Source organism: Hyperolius riggenbachi, chromosome 6 (assembly GCF_040937935.1).
Source record: "Hyperolius riggenbachi isolate aHypRig1 chromosome 6, aHypRig1.pri, whole genome shotgun sequence".
Taxonomy (NCBI): Eukaryota; Metazoa; Chordata; class Amphibia; order Anura; family Hyperoliidae; genus Hyperolius; species Hyperolius riggenbachi.
Genome location: NC_090651.1, coordinates 233,451,104 through 233,477,253, shown reverse-complemented (window position 1 = coordinate 233,477,253; position 26,150 = coordinate 233,451,104). Strand labels below are relative to the sequence as shown.

The window sequence follows — 26,150 nt, the reverse complement described above, 5'->3', positions numbered from 1 at the left end:
AGCAGCCATAGTAACTGCTATGGGTCCCTGAAGAAGAGGGGGTCCAGGTAGTACTTGATGTGTTCACTTTGTTTCTCCACCCTCTGACTTTGTCTCGGTGCCCATGGACTATACACAGTGCATATTGCATGGAAATGGAAATTGCTCAGTCAACTCATATTCCTAGGGTAGGGGCAGGTGGCTTTGCTCAAGAGTGCCTAGATCTGATGGCCCCATAAAAAGTTTGCTATGAGGCCCCATAGGCTCTAGCTATGCCACTATGCAACCTGCAAATAATCTCCACCTTATTTCATGGTTACCCAAGGCTCTCACCCTTGTACCCCTCTCCAAGTTTTCCATTAACAAGTTTTCCTTTGTTACAGTCAAGTATTTAAAATTTTGACTTATCAGTCTAGTGCACCTGCTGGCTTTTTTCTGCCCACCAAGTCTTGTGTGTTCATGCATATGCAAGACACGTAGCCTTATTTCTACAGCATAAAGTTAGCCAGGCTTTTTAATGGTAAATTTTCTGCAATGACCACTTCTGACAAAAGCTTCTCAGGACTGGTTTGGTGTACCAGGACTCCACTGGTGTCCGCCATATCTGAGCCATATCTAGGAAGTCTGCATGATGTGTCTTAACTTGGCCAACCACAGGGTTTTTGACCCTCAGCCTTGTTCCTTTGTGTTTCATCCAGAGGCTTCCCTCTGCAGAGGTAAGTATCAAAAAGCTTTTAGTAGGAGGGCTATTTGGTCTTTTTTAGGCCCCTATACTTTCCTAGTTTTTTGCGTCACCCTAACCTGCTTGGTTACTCTGTTGTACTGGTCCATGCCCTATCCTATACAGTCATATCAATCCCTGTCATGCACCGAGGAGGACCAAAAGTCCAAAACAGGCTGTCTGCAACTCTGCATGTGGGGTTGGTGCGGCTCTGTAAAATGTAAAGCTATAGGATTGCTATAAGCCAGCGGTTCTGGATGTAAGCTTGGCTTCAGGAGCATAAAGAGATAATTAGTATTTTCAGTAGCGGTGCACTTGGACAATGGCAGTTATTTTTACGACAAAAAGTAGTGTTTTGACAATTTTTTTCTGTTTATACTGTTTGTAGGTTGTTGATGGAAACTATGCATTTCATTGTGCTTAAAAACATTCTCAGTTTTTCATAAACACCTAAACATTTTGCGCTGTAATATGTTTATATATGTACAGTGGCACTACATTGTCTAAGCATTATGGATGCCTGTGACATCACCTGTGACAGATGTATTCTAGAAGTACCCGCAAGTTTAAAGCTGAACAGCAGTGGTATTTAATCCATTACAAATGAATGCCTGTACAAGCTTGTATTTGTAATGAACTCAACATTACTGCATTTCAACTGTTGAAATTTTTCAGCCTCTTTAAGAATTTTGGAAGGTGTACCCATCTATGTGCCTATGAGGCACATGTGCCAGCCACTATAATGTATAGCTGTGCTTCTCTTCTATAGAGTTCTAGTTTCCAGTAATGTTTATCTGAATACCTTGTTATCCTTGGTAAAGGAATTACTTCTTCTGTGTGATGGTCCACATTTCATTTTTTTTCTTTAATTTTGTAACGCTTTTACAGTTTCTATAACCTAGTTATAGAAAATGTAAAGTTTCTATAACCCAGATCAGTCAAGTTCGGCCTGGAGGCCAAATGCGGCCTGCTGAGCTTTTCTGGTGGCCCCCAAAACTCTCTTCAATTGTAGCTGTGGTGCCGCGTGCAGGAGTCACCTTGTGTTGCCACTCTGCCTTCCCTTTTGTTCACCTGTAGGTTATCAGCCACCACTGTGGCAGTAGCAGCTACTGATTGTCAGCCACCACTGTGCCAACAGCAGTAACTCCCACTGATTAGTGGCTGCCACTGTGCTAAATACACATGGTATATGGGTTATTTCCTGTGGAAATGTTTTACTTGACAAACTGTCACAGACATAATGTACCTAACAGCAAAATTGTGTTTAATTTTGTGAGTTGGGGCCCCTAGCACTCTTAAAGGAGTTATCAGGGAAAAATGAATAAAATAAGCGCTACTTACTGAGGGCTTCCTCCAGCCCCACGCTCCCAGCATGTCCCTCGCCACAGCTCTCCCCGCAGCTGTTCGCCGCAGCTCGCTCCCGGTTCCCGGCGATGATACAGGCCGACCCCCAGGTTGGCCTGTACTGCGCCTGCGTGAGTGGCACTGTCAATCACCGCCACGTGGGGCGGAGCGGACTACGCAGGTGCAGAACTACTGCGCCTGCGCAGTCCACTGGAGTCCTGGAGGTCGGCCTGACGTCATTGCCAGGGACCGGGAGCGAGCTGCAGCGAACAGCTGCGGGGAGAACTGGGGCGAGGGACATGCTGGGAGCTTGGGGCTGGAGAAAGCCCCCGGTAAGTAGCACTTATTTTATTCATTTTTCCCTAATAACTCCTTTAAAAACGGTGATATGGCCCTTGGCCTAAAATCTTTGGACACTCCTGACCAAGATGTATTAAAGAGAAACTTTAGTGAAAAGGGGAAAAAAATAAAACAATATAGAAGAGAAATGAAGAAATGATTAAAATTGTGATTAATGATTAATAATTAATGTAATCAGTCCATATTGTTTGATTCACAATCAGCCACACATAATCATCTTTACTACTGGCAGACATGCCATTGTCTATAACCACATCCCCTAACAATGCAATAGGCTGAAAGTTGTTTTTTTTAATTGACATACGTATACGTGTACACAGGGAGATACTGGTTGCTTGCCAGTTGGAAACAGACATTATTTCCCACAATGCTACAAGGTCCTAACATCACACTGTGGGAGGGGGGGTTCACCTCAATATCAGCCATACAGACGTCCTTGATGATGTATTCTAGAAAAAAGTAAAGATTTCTTATGGGAAAAGGGGTCTCAGCTCGTGCTTGTTCAATCTGTGGTCACAGTTCCTCTTTTTTGTTTTGTTTACCCTAATCATACTTTTGTAATGTTATTGTCTGTTTGGCCTCCTTACAACCACTGGACAGTGGTGGATTCTAATTGCTTATTAAGACACCCCAGACCTCATTCCCTGGTCTATTTTTCGTGTCAGTTGTCACATTTTCACCAGCATCCTTTTTTGCCAGTACGCAAAAGTAGAATCGCACTTTCTGAGAGAGGTGGTAGTGATGAATCCATTTTTTTTCCAATCTGTATATTGAGCTAGCTGAGATATATTATTCAGGATTCCATTCTCTTATAATGAGACAGACATTTCAATCTTTTTCTCATTTCCAGCTGTGTGTGGGCTGTGTAAATTCTTAATCGGAATCAGGTTATATTAAGCAGTCTGGGAACCATTTGTTTTACTTTAAGAACTTATAGAAGTGTTATGAGAATTCTCAGTATTAAGGAGCTACTCCGGTCTAAGAAAAACACTCCTAAGGCTGCAGGATGGCTTACTGAGCGTGTTTTTAGAGGCTGAAGCTCTCAAACTTGTGTGGTTGCTTCTGTAAGGGCTCTTTCACACTACAGGCAGCAGTAAAAGGCTAAAACGCTGCGTTTTGGCTGCAGGCGTTTTCAAGGCATTTTTAAGGCGTTTTAACGCCAATACATTAGTATCAATTGTAATGAGAAACACCGTGGTCAGCCCTAAAAAAGCTCCTGGGAGCTTCAAAACGCAATGCTCCAAAACGCAGCGTTAAGTGTGAAAGGTAAAATGAAAGTCTATGGACTTTCATTTTACCTAGGAAAACGCCAACGTCAGCCGTGGCGTTAAAACGTCGAAAAAGCCCTCTGGTGTGAAAGGGCCCTAAGACAGTAGACCACTGGGCTGTTTTACGTACGAAGAGCAGAGAAGAGTGAGCAGCTCCTTGATTGTCCGGTCAGGTAGGAAAGATTGGCGCTTGGCATATGGCATTTGTTTAGTTGACAAAAGCAAGTTCACCGACTAAAAAATGGTATCCTGCAGCCTGCCGAAAAACCAGGATCACAAGACCAGCTGAGCATAAATACAAATACTGTGTCTTTCTTTCTAATGGGATAGCTCACATCTACTGTATCCAATCGTTTTTTTTTACTGAAGAGTTCTGCTTTAAAACTTATTTAATTGCCTTTTACTTTTCATTGTCCTTTCTCCATAAAAGGGAACACAAAACCCAGGTTTCAGAGCGTTTCATTAAATCAAAGAAAAGCTTCCTGGACTTGGCCCTAGTTAGACATTCTGAATCACATTTTCCATGGCTGATTTAATTGAAACCATTTCGTTTTGCATGTTTGATACAGGCAGACCTTGTCCACAGATGTGGTTTTATGGACTTGCGTTTTCAGCATAACTACTGGCTATTAAGTGTGCTGGTAGTGGGTCGTAGATGCGAGTGCGGCATGTTGTCATTTAAATAGCTCGCTGCTTGTGTTTTCCATTACAGAATCCTGTTTGGTCTCAACCAGTCCCACAGATTCCTGAGGGCAAAATTCCTTGTGCTTGTGTTAGAAGCATGTGATTCTTCTCTAGGGTCGGGTGGATCACTGCACTAGAGACCTACCTATGTCTGGAGCAGAAATTGTACCGTACATCTTTCAGTGTGGCTGGGCTGCAATCCAATAGACTGTTATCAATGAAACCTGTTTTGTTCATTTGTCCTATGGTGGTTTACAAATAGTTGTACAGATATTCAACCATCTGTTGTCCAGCCCTGATTCATGTATGAAAACTTTCCGAATGGAACAAGTTAGAGGAATTAGTCTGTGGATTCATCATCATCTGTGAATGTGATATCTCCTCTAAGATTCTTTATATAATTAGGGTTGAGTGGATAGGACAACAATCAAAGGGGAGGGGTGATGGTATTCTGCAGAATTGATGAGAGCAATGAGAATACTCCCCTTACTCTGTTTTAGGGCAAATAACAAAAGTAATTTGCTGTTTGGGTTTCCCCTTAGGTATCTGACATCTTTCATATTAAGAAGTAGGGATGGTCACTTTGGGGGAACCAGGGAACCTGTGTGACAAAGACGAGACCAGGAGCCAAATGGTGCAGTATCGTAGGATAAAATTAGTTCAATATTACAAGAGTAATTATGGGGGCCCAGGATGAAGTGAATTCCCTAAGGCACTTTATTGACCTGAGGAAACGGGCAGAAACCTGAGAAACGTGTTGTTGTTGTTTTTAATTGTGCATGTATAAACCTTACCTGATCTAAACCATTGTTTTTCTGGGTTGGATCATCTGGAGAGGTAAGATACCTCATGTACGGTATTTATTTATGTCTTTATAATGTATACCTTGAGAGGTATTTATTTTTGGACACCTCCAGCCTTCTTCATTTCTAATATTGAGGATGTTGGAGAAGAGATGGAAACATTTGGAGAAACTGTCCATACACTCCTACAATGTATCAGCTTCTTTCCCACCATAGGGAAAATGTCAGACTTAAAATGTCATGCACTACAACATTTGTCCAATCTATCCGAATCATTAGACTTTAATCAATTAGAACCTTGATGCAATCATTAATGCCACTCTGAAGGCTGTGGGTCAGCAAGAGCAAATTGCAAGAGCAAAATCTGTCTGCACAGAGGAAAAGGCGCGTTCTGTCGTGCATCAAAACTTAAGTAATAAAAATCATTACACTTACAAGAAATCCTTGTGTCTCAATTTTTTTAAAGTACTTGTTAAACTAAGTTTCTAGGCTAAATTGCACCCAGGGCAAGGGTGTAAAAATTGCCCCCCCCCCTTCCCCCTTGTGAAGCCTTGTATAGGTGCCCACAGTCAGAGGCGGCCTTAGAGTATGCGGGGCCTGGGGTGAGTGTCACATGCGGAGCCTAGAGCCATAAGTGTAGGCCATATACCATATCGCCACGTTCATGGGCTTGTCTGCCTTTAATGCAGTATTCCTTATTATTATTGTTTGAAAACAATTATGTCAGGTAAAGGCCACTAAGCCAACCAATATAAAAACAAACAAGACAAATTCAGTAACCATGAGGCCCCCAACAAGACAAATTCAGCAGTCATAAGGCACATAAATAGACAGCATTTCACATAAATAGGCAGAATGCCCCCTTAATATGGTAGACACCTCTCACCTGGCAGCAGTTCCCCAAAATACACTCAATCTGACAGCAGTGGTTCCCCAAATATAGGTAGCCCCAAGTCTATAGATGTCCCCAGAATAGGTGGCCAGCGGTATAGATGTCCCCAGAAAAGGTAGCCAGCGGTATAGATGTCCCCAGAACAGGCAGCCAGGGGTAGAGATGTCCGGAGAACAGGTAGCCAGGGGTATATGTGCCCAGTATATGTAGTCAGGGGTATATGTAGCCAGAGGTATATGTGCCCAGTATATGTAGTCAGGGGTATATGTCCCCAGTATATGCAGCCAGGGGTATATGTGCCCAGTATATGTAGCCAGGGGTATATATGCCCAGTATATGTAGCCAGGTGTATATGTGCCCAGTATATGTAGCCAGAGGTATATGTCCCCAGTATATGTAGCCAGAGGTATATGTGCCCAGTATATGTAGTCGGGTATATGTCCCCAGTATATGTAGTCAGGGGTATCTGTGCCCAGTATATGTAGCCAGGGGTATATGTTCCCAGTATATGTAGCCAGGGGTATATGTCCCCAGTATATGTAGTCAGGGGTATATGTCCCCAGTATATGTAGTCAGGGGTATATGTGCCCAGTATATGTAGCCAGGGGTATATGTGCCCAGTATATGTAGCCAGGTGTATATGTGCCCAGTATATGTAGTCAGGGGTATATGTGCCCAGTATATGTAGTCAGGGGTATATGTCCCCAGTATATGTAGTCAGGGGTATATATGCCTAGTATATGTAGCCAGGGGTATATGTTCCCAGTATATGTAGCCAGGTGTATATGTCCCAGTATATGTAGGCAGAGGTATATGTGCCCAGTATATGTAGCCAGGGGTATATGTGCCCTGTATATGTAGGCAGGTATATATGTCCCCAGTATATGTAGTCGGGGGTATATGTCCCAGAATAGGTAGCGAGCTGTGCCCCCAGCAGGAGGGGAGCAGAGAAGAGAGAGAGCTGTGAGCAGCGGTGGAGAAAGGGGGCCATCTCCCCCCCCCCCTTCCCTCACCTTAGTGCTCTCCCTCCCTCGCTCTCCCCTCCGGAACTAATGTGCAGTGGCTGGCAGGCAGCGGGCAGAACTTACCTCCATCTCGATGCAGGGCCGGCATGGGATGGATTTGCCGCTACTCTGGTCTACATATACTGGGCACAGTAGGTAGGTGCCCCCAGTATAGGTTAGATAGAAAGGTGCCCCGAGTATAGGTTAGATAGGTAGGTTACCTCACTATAGTTATATAGTTAGACAGCTATAGGTCCCCCCAGTATAGGTAGCCAGGTATAGTTCCCCCAGTATAGGTTAGCTAGGTAGGTGCCTCCAATATAGGGTAACCTGTATAGTTGCCACCAGTATAGGTTAGATAGGTAGGTGCCCCTGTATATGTTAGATAGGTAGGTGCCCCCAGTATAGGTTAGCTAAGTAGGTGCCTTCAATATAGATAGCCAGTATAGTTGCCCCCAGTATAGGTTAGATAGGTATGTGCCCAGAGTGTAGGTTAGATAGATAGGTTCCCCCAGTATAGGTTAGATAATTAGGCATCCCCAGTATAGGTTAGATAGGTTGGTGCCCCCAGTATAGTTTAGATAGGTAGGTGTCCCGAGTTTAGGTTAGATAGGTAGGTGCCTCCAGCATAGGCACAGTGGCGGGGGAAGCGGGCATAGCGCAGTTACAACTCACCTTCCGCGATCCACCGCAGCCTCTTCTTCCGGTCCCAGGAGTCTGTCGCATTGGTAACAGCTCCCCCTGTGATGACATGGGGTCACGTCATCACAGGGAGTGCTTTTACCAACGAGATGGAAGCCTGGAACAGGAAGAAGATATAGGCTGTGTGCGTGCACGGATCGTAGAAGGTGAGTTGCAACTATGGTATGCCCGCTTCCCTACCGCTGCGCCCACCCTCCTGCCGCTCAATCCGGCACCCCCTGCGATTGCACTATTTGCACACCCGTAGAAATGGGCCTGTGCCTGACAGTAATCGTTACACAAATATTAGCTGTTATTAGTTGCAAGGGCAGCCCTTGCATGAAGCAGACCAAATCATATGATTCAGGGCAGCAGACTGTAGAGGGCATCATAAGCTCTACACACAGCTGATCTTTTTCAGTCTCTCTCTCTCTGCTGCTTCTGCCTGACTCACAGAGCACAAAGCATGCCTGCTTTTAGTCTGTGTGCTGGCAATTCGCTTGCTTAAAAATGCACTGCTCTCTGCTAGCCCCGACTCCTCTCCATGTGTCATTCTGCCCCTAACTACTACACATCTGCACTCAGCTAAACACCTATCAGCACCCATTCACTCGCCCATCAGCATCCAGGCCGAAACAGGCTTCTCCCGGAAGCCTCGCTCTTTCTGCCTGTCACGCCCCCCTTACGTCCCTCTAACCATACATGTTACGCTTAGAGTGAGGTCATGTAAACAAACTCATGGTTGCCATCTTGTGGCCAAATAGTAAAACTACATCTACATGAAAAAAAACCACATATTTACATTAAAAAATTACTATTTACATCCCACCCTCCCAAAAATACTCAAATAAAATGTTTAAAGAGACTCTGTAACAAATTTTCAGCCTTAGTTCTTCTATCCTATAAGTTCCTTTGCCTGTTCTAATGTACTCTGGCTTACTGCAGCTTTCCCTAATTGCACAGTGGCTGCGTTATCTCTGTTATATGATCTAATCTGTTTACTTCTGTCGGCACAGTCCGGCTAAGGCTGGAATGTGTGGAATGTGCAGGGCTGCTTGTGATTGGTAGAAGCTATACACACCCCCTCCAGGCCCCCTGCAGGCTCTGTATGACTCACACACTCTGCTTATGTGAGCCTATCCAGCGCTGCGTAATATGTTGGCGCTTTATAAATACAATAAATAAATATAAATAAATAAGCTGGTTAGTTTGTTTGTAAACACCGCCTAAAACTGGCAATTACAAGCCAGGTTTGCAGCAGAGAGTGGCAGAAACAGCACAGAGGGGCCCAGAAGAACATAATGAATAGAATGGCATGCTTTTTGCTGTAAAAATTTTAGAGTACAGATTCTCTTTAATAAAAAAAAAAAGTGTAAAGATGAAATAATTTTTTTTTTTTATTTTTTTTTTATAAGCTTGTAAATAGTGATGGATGCAAAACAGTAAAAATACACTTTTTTATTTCCAAATAAAATATTGTCACCATACATTGTGATAGGGACCTAATTTGAATGGTGTAATTTCCGGGACTATTGGTCAAATACAATATGTGGGTTTTAATTATGGAGGCATGTATTATTTTAAAACTATAATGGCCGAAAACTGAGAAATAATGAATTTTTCCCGTTTTTTTTCTTATTCTTCCTGTTAAAATGCATTTACAGTAAAGTACCGTATTTTTCGCCGTATAAGACGCACTTTTTCTCCCCCAAAAATAGGGAGAAAAAGTCCCTGCGTCTTTTACGGCAAAGGCAGGAAATCCCAACTTAATAACGCCCGCCGTTCCGAACCGCCGACCCGCCGCCATGTTGGGGATTCCCTGCCTGCTTTCCCTATGCCTGCCCGAGTCTCCTGCCCCCCCCCCCGGATGAAAATGTCAATAGCAGCGGCAACTTACCTTTGGCAGGCTCCTGCGCTGATCCTATATTACATAGTTACATAGTTATTTTGGTTGAAAAAAGACATACGTCCATCGAGTTCAACCAGTATAAAGTACATATATCATCGTGCTGCCCCCCGCTAGCCTCCTCTGCCTCCCCCCTCTGTATCTGGCCCCCCCCCCCCGGGTGAAGGAATAAGTATCGGCAGCTTACCTCCGCAGTGCGCCCGCGATGACTGCAGACGTCCGTCTTCAGGGCACTTCTCGCTCTAGTGGCCGGCTTTGAACTGCGCGTCATCAGTTCAAGCCGGTCACTAGAGCGAGAAGTGCCCTGAAGACGGACGTCTGCAGTCATCGCGGGCGCACTGCGGAGGTAAGCTGCCGATACTTATTCCTTCACCGGGGGGGCCAGATACAGAGGGGGGAGGCAGAGGAGGCTAGCGGGGGGCTGCACGATGATAAAGGATCAGCGCAGGAGCCTGCCAAAGGTAAGTTGCCGCTGCTATTGACATTTTCATCCGGGGGGCCAGGAGACGCAGGTGGGAGGGAGGAAGGCTGGGGGGCACTGGAGGACATATGGGGGGCACTGGAGGACATATGGGGGCACTGGAGGACATATGGGGGGCACATGAGGACACATGGGGGGCACATGAGGATACACAGGAGGACACATGGGAGGCACAGAAGGACACATGGGGGCACATGAGGACACATGGGGGGCACATTAGGATACACAGGAGGACACATGGGAGGCACAGAAGGACACATGGGGGCACATGAGGACACACAGAAGGACACATGAGGATATGGGGGGCACAGGAGCACACATGAGGACACACAAGGTTATGTACAAGACGCTCCTGGAATATGGACGCACCAGGTTTAGTATTTTTTTCCCCCTGGTTTTTGCCCTCTAAACCTGGGTGCGTCTTATATTCCGGAGCATCTTATACGGCGCGAAATACGGTAGCTCTTTTTATACCACCCAAAGAAAGCCTAATTGGTGGTGGAAAAAACAAGATATTGATCAGTTCATTGTGATAAGTAGTGATGAAGTTATAGGTGAATGAATGGGAGGTGAAAATTGCTTGGATGCATAAAGGGAAACACGACTGAGGGCTGAAGTGGTTAAACTCAATATCTGGCCTGGTGTAGGGTAAGGGTTAAATTCAGGTTTAGAGCTAAAAACTGGTCCCCTGCCCCTGGACCCACAGCAGTTGCCCATAGAGAAATGCACCCTATATGTATATAGAGAGTTTAGCCTGTCTAATCCCCCCTCATTTGTGACTAATCACAACTGTAATTTGATCACTCAGCAGTGTCATATAGCTGCCTCGTCAGAGTAGCTAATTTGTAAACACAGGATGTTAACCCTAGGTCTGCTTCCATGAAAGCAGGAAGGAGACACACTGCAGATTTTATTGCAGGATTTGTCAGCTGAAAAAAAGAAATGTTTTTCTTTAAAGGTTATTATGCTGTTACTTATCTTTTAGAGCAGAGAGGAAGTTTTTCTGAGTGCAGGTCCACTTTAATCTACAATGTGCTAACATATTACGTAGGCCTGTACAATAGTTAGGGGAAACATTTCAGCATTAAAGAGTGTTACACAGGACATTATAGCGTTCGACAATGCCTTTTAACACCTGGTGTTATTTTCTCCTTTTGATGTGCTATTAAATAACCATAAAATCACAATCCTTACCCAGAGATGGCTTGTTCCATTCAAGCAAGGTGTTTAACAGATTATGCATGGGGTGGAGATTGGTGGGACGGCGGAGTGCTATTATTGAGATGTAAAGGTCACTTGACATAAGTGTTAAGGCTTTGGGCACATTTTGTCTGTTGCATTATAAAGCCCGCGGATTGGTGATTCATCTCTTTTTATTACATTTTGTGCTTTGAAGTGAAGGTACTCAGCTGCTCTTCGCAGGCTTTTGGCATCCTGACAGATTGTGTAGGTAGGCAAAGCTCAGGTTTAACGCATGCTGGACTGAGAGGTTAAAAAAACCCGTGTATAAAATCGCAGTCCAATAAAAATAAATCCATCTTTACAATTCACACTTCACTTGAATCAGCGAAGCGCGTCACAAAGCCAAATCACTTTATTTTGCATTTACGAAAAATACATTTTTGCTGTGAATAAAAAGCTCGGTTGCTAAACTAAGGAAACAAGGCTTATGTGAATCTTCCTGAACCACATAATTTCCCCCGCATTCGTATTTAGCAGTCCCAGTTCTCTGCGCAGCCTATCTTCCATCCCATATGCAGCCACCATTTTGAATCCCCTGCCATGGTAGGCTTCGGATGTCTTCGGGAGCCTGAGTGCTCCCAAACATGGTTGTCTCTGTACTGCGCATAAGTGAGGCGCAGTATGGTGCTACCTCTTCTTCAGGAGCTCTCAGGCTCCTGAAGACTTCTGAAGCTTCCTGTGGCAGCACAGAGAAGTCTTCAACCTATCCAGAAGACTGCTAATGGGGAAGACCAGGAGAGGAACAGGAAGGCTCTGTAGGTCTCAGAGCCTTTCCTCTCCATAGGTAAGTATCTGATTAAAAAAAAATCACTTCAGTTAAGACATTCAGAACTTCAGCTAGCCTTGAAGTCGGCTCTACTTAATTTCCGAGTGTGTGTTCGTGTGTGTGTGTGTGTGTGTGGGGGGGGGGGGGGGGGGGCGGTTGGGGTTCGCCTGTCCCTTTAATATAAGACACAAAGAATGGGGACGAACCGGTCTGCATATGGGATGAATGGTTAGTATGAATGAGATGGTGCATACGGGTTGTCTCTCTTGAGTTTTTTTCGTTATTTATTTCCTACTCTAAATGGCATTGAAAATATTACTTAAGGTGGCTACTAACAGTCCAATTTCTAGTGAAAAATCGTTCGAGTGATTAGAAATTTTGATCAGAAGAAGAATCGTTCATTACACCATCAACGAACCAATCTTTGTTTCCTATCTATCACCACCAACAAGAAAATCCAAATTTTGGTTTGACAAAAATCCAATCGGACGACTATTTTTTTAATCGTTTGTAATCGATTGTGCCCATCAACTGAAATTATTTACAACCAATCCGATCAGAATTTCTTATCGTTCGAACGATTTATCGCCAGAAAGTGGACTGTTAGTGGCCACCTTTAGAATAATTATTTTACTTTTTCTTTTTTACTTTTTCCTAACTATGATGCAAATAAATTCCCAACCTATGGAGCTTATCGATGAAGCTGTGCTTAAATTGGGGAAATGTATAGGTCCTTATGTTGTTTTCAGAGTAATATAGCAAGAAAGTCTATGTATAACGATTCAGGGTTATCAGGACCAAAAGAGAAAGCAATACAAAATACTGCTGAGACAGAAGGTAAGCAGATTATGAGGGTATTCAGAGACTATCAGACTTCACTCTGTGACAGTATATTGTGTAAAGGGAATGCTATGTGGGTGTGTCAGTCTGCTTTAATGACTCAAACAGTCAAATATGTGCAGAAATTATTATTTCTTATTCTATTTCTAATCTGATGTCAGTATATCTAAGGATGGAGCAAACAATTCTAAGAATAAATGTCCTTCTCTGTGCAGCAAGTTATGCATTTTATTCATGCAAGAAGATGTTAATTTGAGAAAGTTCTGTACTTCTCACAACCATGAAGAGCAACTGTTCTGAATCGGCTCTGACGCTAGCTGCAAGCTGGTTCCAGGGTGTGACTTCACAACTGGAGCTAAAAAGAATGAATGCAATAAAACTAGAGACACTACAGAGGATGTTAAAATGTTTATATTCTTTGTGCAGACGTCTGAGTAAATAGTGAGCCAATGATGCAGAAATATGATTGGTTAGATGTCAATGATGCAAAAAGATAATTGGCTAGATGTAAAAAGATGAGATTGCATATCCAATCCTCCCCAACTCCACCCACCCTTTTTTAGCGAAGAGAAGTACTGGTAGCAATTTTATATTTGTCAGTCACAGCATGTAACAGTCCTCTCCTCCCATCTGCCCCACTCTCATTCTGCTTATGTCTACACAGAGTTGTCCCAAAGTCAGTCTAGCATTGCTGTGATGTGACATCAGCCCTGGACTGGTATTAAGATAATGCTGTGTGGATGTTAGGAGAAGGGGATCCAGGCAGATAGGAGGAGAGGACTGCTGGATGCTGTGACTGGTAAATATAAAACTGGTGTCTGTGCTCCCCTGCCCTAACAATGGTTGCTACAATGGCTCATACCAAGAAAGCGCTAGATAGAACATTAGTAAATCAGAGCTAGAATTGCAATACTTGAAGTATATTAGCACTTAATGCACCCTGGTGTTTTTCCTTAATATTTCTTTTTACGTTTATTGCAGGATGTCCAAATGCAGTGGCTACACTCTTACTTTTGGGAACATATCACGGCTAATCTAACGTCACCAGAAGATGCATTTAAAGTCATTGTTGCTTTTCATATCTGATCCACAAAGCTCTTCTCCTAATGGTGCCTTCACCCTCCACCATGAATGATGAGCAGAAATTGCACAACAATGCAGTAGCCTGGCTGATCTGTTCAGGGATCTCACTTTTAGCTAACGGATGGGGGATTCTCAGCATAAGTGCCAAACAGAAGAAATGGAAGCCTTTGGAATTCTTAATCTGCACCTTGGCCGGAACTCACATCCTTAATATGGCCATCCCCATCACCATGTACGCTGTGGTCCAGCTGAGGAAGCAACATTCGGACTATGAGTGGAATGAAGGGGTGTGCAAAGTTTTTGTGTCTACCTTCTACACCTTGAGCCTTGTCACCTGCTTTTCTGTCACCTCTTTATCCTATCATCGCATGTGGATGGTACGCTGGCCAGTGAACTACAGGTGGGCATCTTTGTATTGACTTTCAGATTGCTAGCCCTAATCTGGTTCTTGGGTGCATCAGGTCAGACCAAACTCTATGTCTGGTCATAAGTTCAAGTCAATCACACCTGCCATAAAAGAAATACGGAGGCTGCTGTTCTAAGCATGCTAGATTATTGTTTGATTGTGGATTCTCGGGGTACTAGGGTGTAGCAGGTGCTTACCAGTTTGCAGGGGGTAGATTATTGTAGAGTTACAATAACATTAGTGGTCATTACTTGAAAATTTGTAGCTGTCGGAATGACAGTTAGGGTAATGCCAGTATGGAAGAGCTGAACTGGGAAAAACATTGACCACTTGTCATAAAATACTGTATATTGTCAAATTAGAACAGAAAAGGTAAAAGAAAGTAGAAACACCTTTAGTATTATTGAAAGTAAATTAATGGGAGGTTTATAAAATGTCTTATGTTGGCCACACGTTTCAGTTGCAATCAAGTAACGGCACTTTCTATTGCACTTTCTATTGAATTAAAACACATTTATGTAAAATTGAACTGACAACAAATTGAAAAGATCAATCAGCTGAATTGGAGGGATGGGACATTTGCATTCATTTGAATAAAATGTTTGAAATCATTTCAAAATATTCAATCTGTCATTTGAGATTCTATTTTGCATTTCTTTTAAAACTGATAGCTTAAAAAGATTACACTAAATGTTATATGTGTGTTCAGCATTAGCTTGTTAGTGGGACTGGGGAGTCCATTTCGTGTCATCATTTGTGTTATCTACGTAAGTATTTTATTTGCACTTTTTATTATTTAATGGGCAGCTCGGTACAGAATGTTTGACCATACAGTGCATGTAAGTGTTTATGGTCTGCTTTAATAAGAGTTCTTAAAGCAGCAGGGACATCCATACTATCCCACGGAAAAAACACATATATAAGTAGTTAACTACTTGTTCTAGTTACAAAACAGATGCATTGTGCTGTCTATGTTTTTATTTTAGTGAATTTTAAATAGTAAATAAAGAGAATTATGTTCCTGGCATTTTCCACCTTGGTTCTCTCTGACTGCAGCCAATCCTGATATCATTTCCCCCCTTACTTTTTTTCTCCTAAAAACTGCACTGTCATAGCTAGCTTGCTTTGTAAACACATGTGAGCACAGCATAGATCAGATTTCTGCAGCTCACTGAACTGCCCTCAGCCAATCAGTGGGAGGGGTAATGACAAGCCTCCTTTTCGTTGGCAATGGCAAAAATAGAGCCAGGCTGACTGAGATAAGATTTATTACAGCAGAAACATTCCTGAATAGATTGGAGTGCAAGCAATGAAGGGTAAGGTTTCAGGTTGCATAATAAACACAAAACAGTGGGTAAATGGAAATTGATTTTGGGGCAAAAATGATGACACTTGCTCTTTAATGCAGGCATGCACATACGATTGCAAGTAATATAATCCTTCAGCTAACTATTCTATTCTATTCTTCAGCTAACAACTCTAGAACTATTTATTTTGCTGGAAGTCCTGCTGAAATATGTGTTACGTGTGGAAGGATTCGATCAGATTCCTCTCTGATCAGGTTATGGCGGTTCACACAGGCATTTAAATGTGGCGGTTGCAGCATTCTTCATTCAAGTGCTGCCCATACAAATTAATGGAAGTGTTTTTTAAACCATAGGTATGGCTTTTTTTGTTCCCCTAGGGGGCTTTAAGTAAACCTAAATCAAATTTAAAAAAAAAAATGTGTTTCGCTTACCTGGGGCTTCTACCAGCTCCCTGCAGACGTCCTGTGCACGCGCTGTCTTGGAACGATGCTACGGTCCCCCGCCGTGGCTCCGTTACATTTTACACCAACTGGACAGTTGATGTATACGGCGCCTGCGCGGCCCTGGACTGCGCGCGTCCTCGCGTCGCCAGGAACATCCGGCGTAGGCGCGGTACGAGATATGTTGCTGATGATACATTATGAGGGACTGAGCAGTTCAAGATATGCAAAATAAGGGAAAACATAAGCTTTTTACTGAAGCTGAAGTGAAAATATACTTGATATATGATATAATGACTTGTATGTGTAGTATAGCTACATTAGTAGCAGAGATATGAGTCTCATTTTGTTTCCAGTATAGGAAGAGTTAAGAATCTTCAGTAGTTATCTATGCAAAAGACCTTCACTGAGCTCTCTAAACCAACTTATCAATGTAGTTTTGTGAGGCAGTTACACATCAAAGAAACAGTGAAAGACAGCTTCAGATTAGATTTTACTGCAGGGAAGTGCAAAGGGTCATTAGCTCTGCTCTGTTTCATAGTTAGTTTAAAATGTAGAGTGTAGTTAGTAAACTGCAAATATTCGAGAATGAAGCAATGTTATATAAAAAAGCTATATAACTGAAAATAAAAATATGAGACTTTCTTTCTTTGCTACTAATGTTCTATTAATTACCCATACTACACATACAATTCATTATATCATATAGTTTTTGGGGTTTGTTTTTCGCTTCAGTGTCACTTTAATCTCACAAAATCTTAAAATGGTGCTAGGAATACTTGGAATTTACTTCCTGCTCTGTGCAACATAATATTCCTGCAGGACGATGTGAATTAGTGACAGGTCTGCGCACCAGAGTTATCTATGTTCTCAACAGACTATCTGTGCCAATCTGAGCTTCCTGTCAATTTAGAAGGTTGGAACTTACTTCAAAGTGAGATGGGAAGTAATAATGAAAATATTTGTGATATTTTTTTTTAACAAAGTGGAGTTTCACTTTAAAAAAATATGTTAAAAACAATATATATTATTTTTAAAAGATGGTAACTCCTTAGAGACCTGCTTCAGCTTTATATGCCATGTTCTTCTGGAGTCATGAAAAAATAATTAGCCAGCAAACACACAGATCCATATTGAAAAGGAGACAATAAATATGTATTGATTGGGACAGAGGCACTCCGCTTGCAGGACCACATTAGGCAGTAATTACATAAGAGAGGTGCCTAGGCTGAGCAGTGTAGCTTGTGTTTATTATTGGAAAGACATTATTATGCCTTACTCTCTTCTCTGGTAATGTGGAAATTCTAGATTAGGCAGCTGATGGGCAGAAATCCAGAGCCAGCAAACACATGGACTATTTCTCCATCAATTCTTCCGAGTTATGAAAAACAAAAAAAAGACCTAGAGAGAGCAAGAAAGAAGTCGTTAATATTTTGCTTATTACAACCAACAGCACTCTAATGAACCTTGCAGTTACAGTAGGTACAGAGAATGCAATACATTCCCTTTATAACAGCTATCCATGTTTATGCATGAATATCACTGACCTAGAAAGCTGGGTTCCCCCAATGACCTTCACATATACTATGAATACGTAGCTCGACGCCTGGGCGGATTTCTCCTTGAACATATAGGGAAATATATCATTCTTAGAGAGGTGGTGTATTATTATATCAAGGAATATAGAAGCCAATGCAGAGAGATGTAAAGGAATGGAATAATAGCCCAGTGGTTAGGAAGGGAATCGCATGCATCAAAGGGAAATGTCAATTAAATTGGATCTACAGCATATACAGGAAGTCTTCATCTACAGCTTTGTCACACTACAGCACTTCAGAAAAGCCAAATTGTTTTATTTAAAAGATGCAGATGCATTGTGGGATTGTAACAAAATCTTTTTTTCAGGTTATACCAGCCTGAAAGGACATGACAATTTGTGAGGTTAACCGTTACACAGAGGACAGCATTCCACTGCTGTGGTATTCAGTCGCCAGCAGTAACTTCATTTTGAAATAGTGGTGAAGCAGTAGGAGATGCAATGGCTGTGACCACAAAGGGCTCACCTTGGGCCCTCCTTTGTACACTGCATTAACTCTTCATTGGTGCTATAGTGATGTGAGACCAGGGTTTAAATCCTGGCTGAAACCGGTACCTATTCAGTAAGGAGTCCTCAGGCAAGACTCACCTCAGGGAGGCCTGTTGAGCGTGCCCTTAGTGGCTGCAGCTCTCAAGCACTTTTAATCCGACAGGAAAAAAGCTCTATATGCATTTTAGCATTATTATATATTGTTGTTCAACTCTGCATATGTTCTTTGGAAAGTGGTAATCTTAAAAACTGCTCTCTTTCCGGGGCTCTCATATAGTGGCTGTTCTTGGAAATCGGATTTTGGCACTCAGTATCATATGCTTGTTATATATACACAGAATGCAGTGTAAAATTGTTATTTGGGGCCATGGATCCCTTTGGCTATACCACAGTTTCAGAGCATTTTGTACAGCCTGTATAGTGAATGCAGTTAAATAGGATTTTCTCCGTTGGTCAAGGTTTTTACATACTTTTTATCCACTATACAACTTATACACGTCGTATGTAACCCCGAGTACATGTTATATTGGATGCCAGCTTATCCATTGCATTTCAGTTTCCCATTCACTGAAGGAGGTGAATTTGGAACAACAGTCTGGCACCACCAAAGACACAGTAGATTTTATTAGCTCAGTGGCACAAGGTGTATCATTTGGATGCACAAGTAACTAAAGAGCCAGCTGGCCTTCTGACTATGGTGTTTGATTTAGGTGTCAGCATGTAGCTATCATATACCCGAGCACTGTCCTTTTGCATACATGTTCCATTTTGATGCCAGTAAGCTTTTTAGCTACAATTATGATTTAGGCTCAGGCTCTTGATTATTTCACAGCTGAAGTGCTTGCTACTAAATATCGAATGGACAATGGCATAGCAATAGGAGGTGCAGAGGTATTGGTCCTGTGGCAGTAATAATCACTCCTAAATTGTAGTAATCATTACCAAACTGTTTCCCATCCCCTTCTTGCACCTCTGACACTTTGAAAATCTTTGGCAGGTTTTGGTGCGCCGTATCAATTGCTATGTATAAAGTGCTTGGGGGGCCCCATTGTAAAACTTGCACTGAGGCCCATAGCTCCTTAGCTACACCACTGCGAATGGAGAAGACAGAAGGTGAGTATCAGTTAAAGATTTAGTTTGGCCTTAGGTGTCATTTTAGGAAGGTTAGAGGTAGAATATACATTAGAAGGAATGTATATATAATGGCTTGGAGCAGAAGGGTAGGGTTAGTTGTGAGGGAGGGGATTTCATCAGAAAGAGGCTAATGTTCAGTGTGGAGCTAGGAGTTAAGCATAAAAAAGGGGTTAATATTGGGGCAGGTTAGGGTTAGGTAACGAAGGGGATTATCTCAGGAGGGAATAAGGAATGGGCTTACATCTGGTGGTAAGGTTAAGGTTAAGAGGTCGTTTTTAATAAAGCAGCTATGCACTGTTGGCATTATACTATCACTGTCCCATACATTCAGAATTTAGTGCTATGTATTTAGCCATTTTTAAAATCATTGCATGTCTCATTTACAATTTTCTTTTCCATGTTTCCAGGTTGAGTAATACAAAGAAGCAAGCGGTGCACACTGTAATGGGCATATGGATGGTTTCTTTTATTCTCTCCACGTTACCCGCTGTTGGATGGCACAATCCCACCCAGAGGTTCTATGCTGGAGACTGCCGCTTTATCGTGACAGAGATTGGACTGGGCTTTGGCCTCTGCTTCCTCCTACTGATCAGTGGTAGTGTAGTTGTTGGGGTGGTCTGTATTGGCATCTCACTTTTTCAAACTTTTTCTATACAAACTGGGCATAACATAGACAAGAACAAGTTCAACGTACCCACCATTGTGGTTGAAGATGCCCACGGGAAGAGGAGATCTTCAATTGATGGATCAGAGCCCATTAAGACTTCACTTCAAATAACTTATTTGATAACTGGGATTGTATTTATATACGACTTCTTAATGGGGTTCCCTGTCTTGGTAAGTAGTATTGTTGACAAGTAAATGTTTGTACTGAATACTTTGAGATGAGATCAAAGCTGAACTAATCTCTGCTTTGCACCTGGTAGTTGTAGTAAATAAAACTGTACTCAACTAATAAAACTTGGTATGGCTTTGAAGAAGCCACAGACAGCATAACCACTGCAAGCCAACAGAAATAGCTGTGCTTGTAAAGGTGCTGCTATCATTCACCACAGCTACTGCCATCCTGCAGCCAACTGGCAGTATCTCTTTTTTAAAGCCATACCATGTTTTGGGTTTTTTTCAACAATGTTGGGGATTTTTTACAGAAACAAGGCAATCAAAATGTAGTTTTACAATCAGCCATACCATGTTTAGCAGGAAAGGTCTGCTTTACCCATCACAACTGCTAGGCACATACCTTGGCTACAATTTTGTACTCAGGGTTTAATTGAGCTGTAAAGGGACTAACAGATGTTTTGAAGGTACCATTTGATGTATACACAAGGGGTTCAGGGAAAGGTTCAAGCCTCCACCCAGCACTACTATTCTAGACTGGAATGCTTCTAACTTACTCAGAACTGAAAAGATAACCGAGGGATCTTTTGACAAAAAGGAACCTACCATCGAACTCAGCCAACATATCTGACATTGTAAAGTCAATTGTCTCTGTGCAAAGTAATCTATACCCCTTTGTCCTCCCAGAAGTGCCTGTTGAGTGGAATACCTGTGTGAATCTATGGTTCCTAAGCTAAGAGATATGGTTGGGGTGGAACTGGGTCTCTTGTAGGAAACCCACCTTCACCTGTTGTTTGTGAAGAAAGTCTAAAAGAGGCGAGCTTTCCTTTGATGTGTTTAAGCCATTAATTTTCAGGGATAGGAATTATAAAACTTACACACCACTAAAAATGGGACTAAAGAACAGCCAACTCATAGTTGTCCCGCTTTATATCTGCATCAATGTTTACCTTAAAGAGACACTAAAGCCAAAAAAAAAAAATGATATAATGAATTGGTTGGGTACTATGAATAATTACTAGAAGATTAGCAGCAAAGAAAATATTCTCATATTTTTATTTTCAGGTATATAGTGTTTTTTCTAACATTGCATCATTCTCTAATATGTGCAGATTACACAACACTCAGCATTCAAAATAATTCTTTCAGAGCAGTCTGTGAACTAATGACCTCTCCTCTGGCAGAGAAAAAGACATTTGTTTACTTACAGCTGAGATAATAAAAGTCAGATAACAGCCCTCTCCACCACTTTGAAAGTCTTAGAGCTTAATGGCTTTTTTGCATAGAGATAACAACTGGAGTTTCTTAACTCTTCCTGTACTGGAAACAATTAGACTGATGTATCTGATCTTAGTGTTTTATTTCGTAGCTGTACTACACATACAAATCATAATATCATAATTTTTTTTTCGCTTCAGTGTCTCTTTAACAAACACATTTGGACAGAGATTCACTATAAACGGCTTCTCTGCCTTAGATAGGGAACAGAACTGTATTGCATTAAGTCAATGCCATACTGTTTGTGCTGCATTCATACTGTGTTTGTAATGTATTTGCAGTTTTCCAAGCAGAAAGCAGAATAGAACACACCACGTTTAAAGGGAAGGTCCAAGCAAAAAAAAAAAATGAGTTTCACTTACGTGGGGCTTCTACCAGCCCCATGCAGCCATCCTGTGTCCTCGTAGTGACTCACTGCTGCTCCAGTCCCCCGCTGGCAGCTTTCTGACCTCGGAGGTCAGGGCCAAATTGCGTACATTTTTACACATTCCCGCTAGTGCAGGGACATTAACACATACATTTTTACCCGTTAGTGGTGCAACACGTAAATTTTTGTTCCTGCACTAGCTGGAATGCGTAAAAATGTATGCAATGTGGCCCTGACCTCCGAGGTCAGAAAGCTGCCAGCGGGGGACTGGAGCAACAGTGAGTGACTACGAGGGCACAGGATGGCTGCATGGGGCTGGTAGAAGCCACAGGTAAGTGAAACTCATTTTTTTTTTTTTGCTTGGACCTTCCCTTTAAAAACAGAAGCAGAATGCAGCCACTGTTCAGCTGTGTCTCGAATATGATAAAACTGTTCATCTACACATGCACTATATCAGCTGCATGACCTTGTTACATTCCTATAGCCATTCCATTCTATCTCAGATGCCAGTTATACATGACAAACAAACCAAATGGTATTTAAACCAAAAGTTAAGAAGAGGGAAAGAATATTGCTAGAAGCACTAAACTTTGACAGTACAATAGACACAGTTATTCATTTTCCTATTAGACCAGTTCCACAGTGGAGGTTCAGGTTCTTACTACTGCATACATGGGATTGATATTCTTTAATCCATTAACAACTTCAATAGAGTTATCTAATTTGAAATAACCATTCTGTGCTGTTACCTTGACAAAGGGGACCCCGAGGGGCCCCGAAACGATTCGTTGGTTTTCTGGAATGGTGTGTCACGCATTTTGAATAAACAGGATTTGGTATCCAAGAGTGTGCGAACCTTATGGAAATTTGTTGTGGACTTTACTTGGTTCAGCACCTCGACTGTGGTGTGCGATTCCATACTCTGTGCATCTAATTTGAAATAAGTGCACTGCTTTTGACCTCAGTTGTCAGAACTTGTTGTGCTGTAAATTCTTAGAATGCTTTGATTTCTTTCTACTAGCTGAAAATATAGAAATTGAAATCAGAATTCCTCTGTTATTGTCTCCTACTGCCCCCTAGTGACAAGTAGCTATAAATACACATTACAGCAGTACTAATTAGAATCAGGGAAATGTAGCAAATAAGAAATAAAAAAGTGCTAAAATAAATTGGCCTGGAGTACATGCAAGCCTCTAAATAAATTGGCTGCTGAAGGGTCAGAGATTGCATTTATATAGTGCTTTTACCTCCCAAAAAAATCTGTTTTTTGCTCCTGTCGTAATCATGATGTTTGGTTAATAGCCTGCAGCTTCCACATTTACAGCCATATGCAATTCACTTTTTCTCCTGAGTTTTCTCCTAGAGATATTTTTCAATCTTTGATTTAGAATGACTTTTTAGCATTCTGCAATGGAAAAAGTACCAAATAGTAGGTGAAAAAGTACTGTCAAAATTATTTTGAATATTGTTTGGCTTGCTGGTGGTTTGAAATACATTTTATTGACAAGTTTGAAAATATCACCAAGGAGAAAACTGAGGAGAAAAAGTTAATAGCACTTGGGCCTTAAAAGGAACCTGTGAGACATATGGAGGCTGCCATGTTTATTTCCTCCTAAACAATACCAGTTGGCAGTCCTGCATCTCTTTCTGGTCGGTAGTGTCTGAATCACAAACCTGAAACAAGCATGCAGCTAATCTTGTCAGGTTTGATCTTGTCAGCCTTTTTTGTCAGAAACATCCGTTCTGCATTTTTGGTTTATGGCTAAAAGTTTTAGCGGCCTCAGCAGATCAGCAGGACAGCCAGGCAATGTGCATTGTTTTTTTTTTAAACCAATAAAGTTTATTACCCACTTGCCCACCACCGGTGCGTATATCTACACTCCTTTTTATACCCTTTGCCTACCAGGAGCATATATATATACGCACCTACTGCTGCTGTCCGCGCTCCCGCTCGCTCGTGTGCACACTCCCGCGCTCGTGCACGCTGCTTGCCGCTCGCCCAGAGATCAATGAACGGGAAAAACCATTTCCGTTTGTTGATCTCAGCCCCCCAGCAATGATTGGTTGCTTCTATGAAAAGCAGCACAATCATTGTGAAAAAAAAAAAGTTTTCCAGCCTCATTGAACGTACTTCCGACGCTTACAGGACGCATTCACAAAAAGTTACTAGTAATCGTAAAACTACATCCAAAACATTTTTCATATACAAATACATACGTTTACACTATAAATTAATTCATTACCTCCCACACCCCCCAATTTATTTATTTTTTGTAATAAAAAGAAAAAAAATTACAATAAAAAAAAAAAACTTAAATAGTTACCTTAGGGACAGAACTCTTTAAATATTTATGTCAAGAGGGTACAACACTGTTACTTTATAAACTATGGGCTTGTAATTAGGGATGGACGCAAAACTGAAAAAAATGCACCTTTATTTACAAATAAAATATTAGCGCCAAACATTGTGATAGGGACATAATTTAAATGGTGTAATAACCGGGACAAATGGGAAAATAAATTTCATGTATTTTAACCCTTTCTGGACCAGCACCCTCTGCCCCCTTAAGGACCAGAGGGTGCTGGTCCAGCAAACCACCGCTTCCCGACGAATCACCGCAAGTTACCGTCGCTCCCGCCGGACACGCCGCTCTGTCCCCGCCGCAGGCTGCTCTCTCTGCCGTCGGTATGACGGCAGAGCGCTGTGCGCCGGTCAGGAGCCGCTTTCATTGGCTCCTGACCCTGTCACTCCATGTAAACCAATGGGAACGGCTTACATGAATGACAGGGCCAGGAGCCAATGAAAACGGCTCCTGCCCGGCTCACAGTGCTCTGCCGTCATAGAGGCGGCAGGGCATCACATTGCGGCGGGGGCAGAGCGGACCGAGCGACGGGGACGTGTGGTCAATGGGACGTAGAGCTTACGTCCGGTCAGGACCGCAGCGCCCCCTGCCCGCCGTAGATTTATACTCGCTCGGTCCTCAGGTAGTTAATTACAGTAGTATGCATTATTTAAAAACTATAATGGCCGAAAACTAAAAAATAATTATTTTTTTACCACATTTTTTCCTATTTTCCCATTAAAACACATTTAGAATAAATTAATTCTTGGCATAATGTCCCACCTAAAGAAAACCTAATAGGTGGCGAAAAAAACAAGATATAGTTCATTTCATTGCGATAAGTAATAATAAGGTTATAGACGAATAAATGGAAGGAGCGCTGAAAGGTGAAAATTGCTCTGGTGCTCAAGGGGTAAAACCCCTCAGTGGTCAAGTGGTTAAGCATATAATACATGTAGAGGCAAATACTGCAAATACAGAAAGAATCATTGATAAAAGGAGCAATTATAAGTGTAAACATAGGTACAGAGCGAGTATAATGTGCATTGTTTAAAAGGAAATATGTCAGTCTCCATATTCCTCTGACCTTGGGTTTACTTGAAGACATGGCTGTCAGTAGGTCCCAAGTTGATATGCACCTACTTCCTCTAGCCACTAGAGGTCACATTTTTTCTGCATTGTCAGCAAGTTTCTCATTCAGGATGATGGAAAGCTTGCTGTGCATACAGAAAGCAGTGCTAACACTAAGGTAGCAGGAGCAAGCACAGAGCTCCCTCCAGCTGTTATGCCTAGTCAATAAAGCTGAATTAAATGAGGCAAGGCAATATTTTTTTACCCTTAGGCATAGGCAGACATAAAAGCATGATTTAATTACAGCGTATCATTAAAAGTGCATTAAGCTATTTTATGCACAGCTGGTATAAGTGCTTCATATATCTGTCTGCATTTTTAGAGTGAAGGGGAGAAAAGTCAGGACAGCACTGTTGGAACAGGACTATTATCTCCACTGCCAGACAGTTCTGATTTAAATATGGATTTATTGTTGAGCACGGTTTGGCTCCTTTTACTATTTCCTCTATTCCAGATACGACTAATACTTTTCAAAGTGCACGCTTGCACAGGTCAGAAGGAAAACAGAGAAATGCACCCTGTATGTATTTAGAGGGTTTAGTCTGTCTAATTCCGCTTTATCTGTGACTGATCAAGAGTGTAATTCGATATCTCCAGTGTGTCAGCTGACTGCCTTGCCAGAGCAGCTAAATTGTAGACACAGGATGTTAACCCTATGTCTGCTTCCATGAAAGCAAGAAGTAGACACATTGCAGATTTATTGAAGGATTTGTATCGGCTGTAACAAATGTTTTCCTTTAAAGGTTATTATGCTGTTGCATATCTTTT

At 42.0% G+C, this 26,150-nt stretch overlaps 1 protein-coding gene across 1 annotated transcript in view; it reads left to right on the top strand.

The window, feature by feature from the left end:
• The window catches only part of GPR153 (G protein-coupled receptor 153), a 118,534-nt gene that overhangs the window by 59,932 nt on the left and 32,452 nt on the right, over positions 1-26,150 (top strand). Inside the window, exons 2-3 of the mRNA XM_068240524.1 lie at positions 13,953-14,454; positions 19,835-20,264. Of these exons, the coding sequence (XP_068096625.1) occupies positions 14,078-14,454; positions 19,835-20,264 (807 nt within the window). The 5' untranslated portion in view covers positions 13,953-14,077. The remainder of the gene's footprint in view (positions 1-13,952; positions 14,455-19,834; positions 20,265-26,150) is intronic.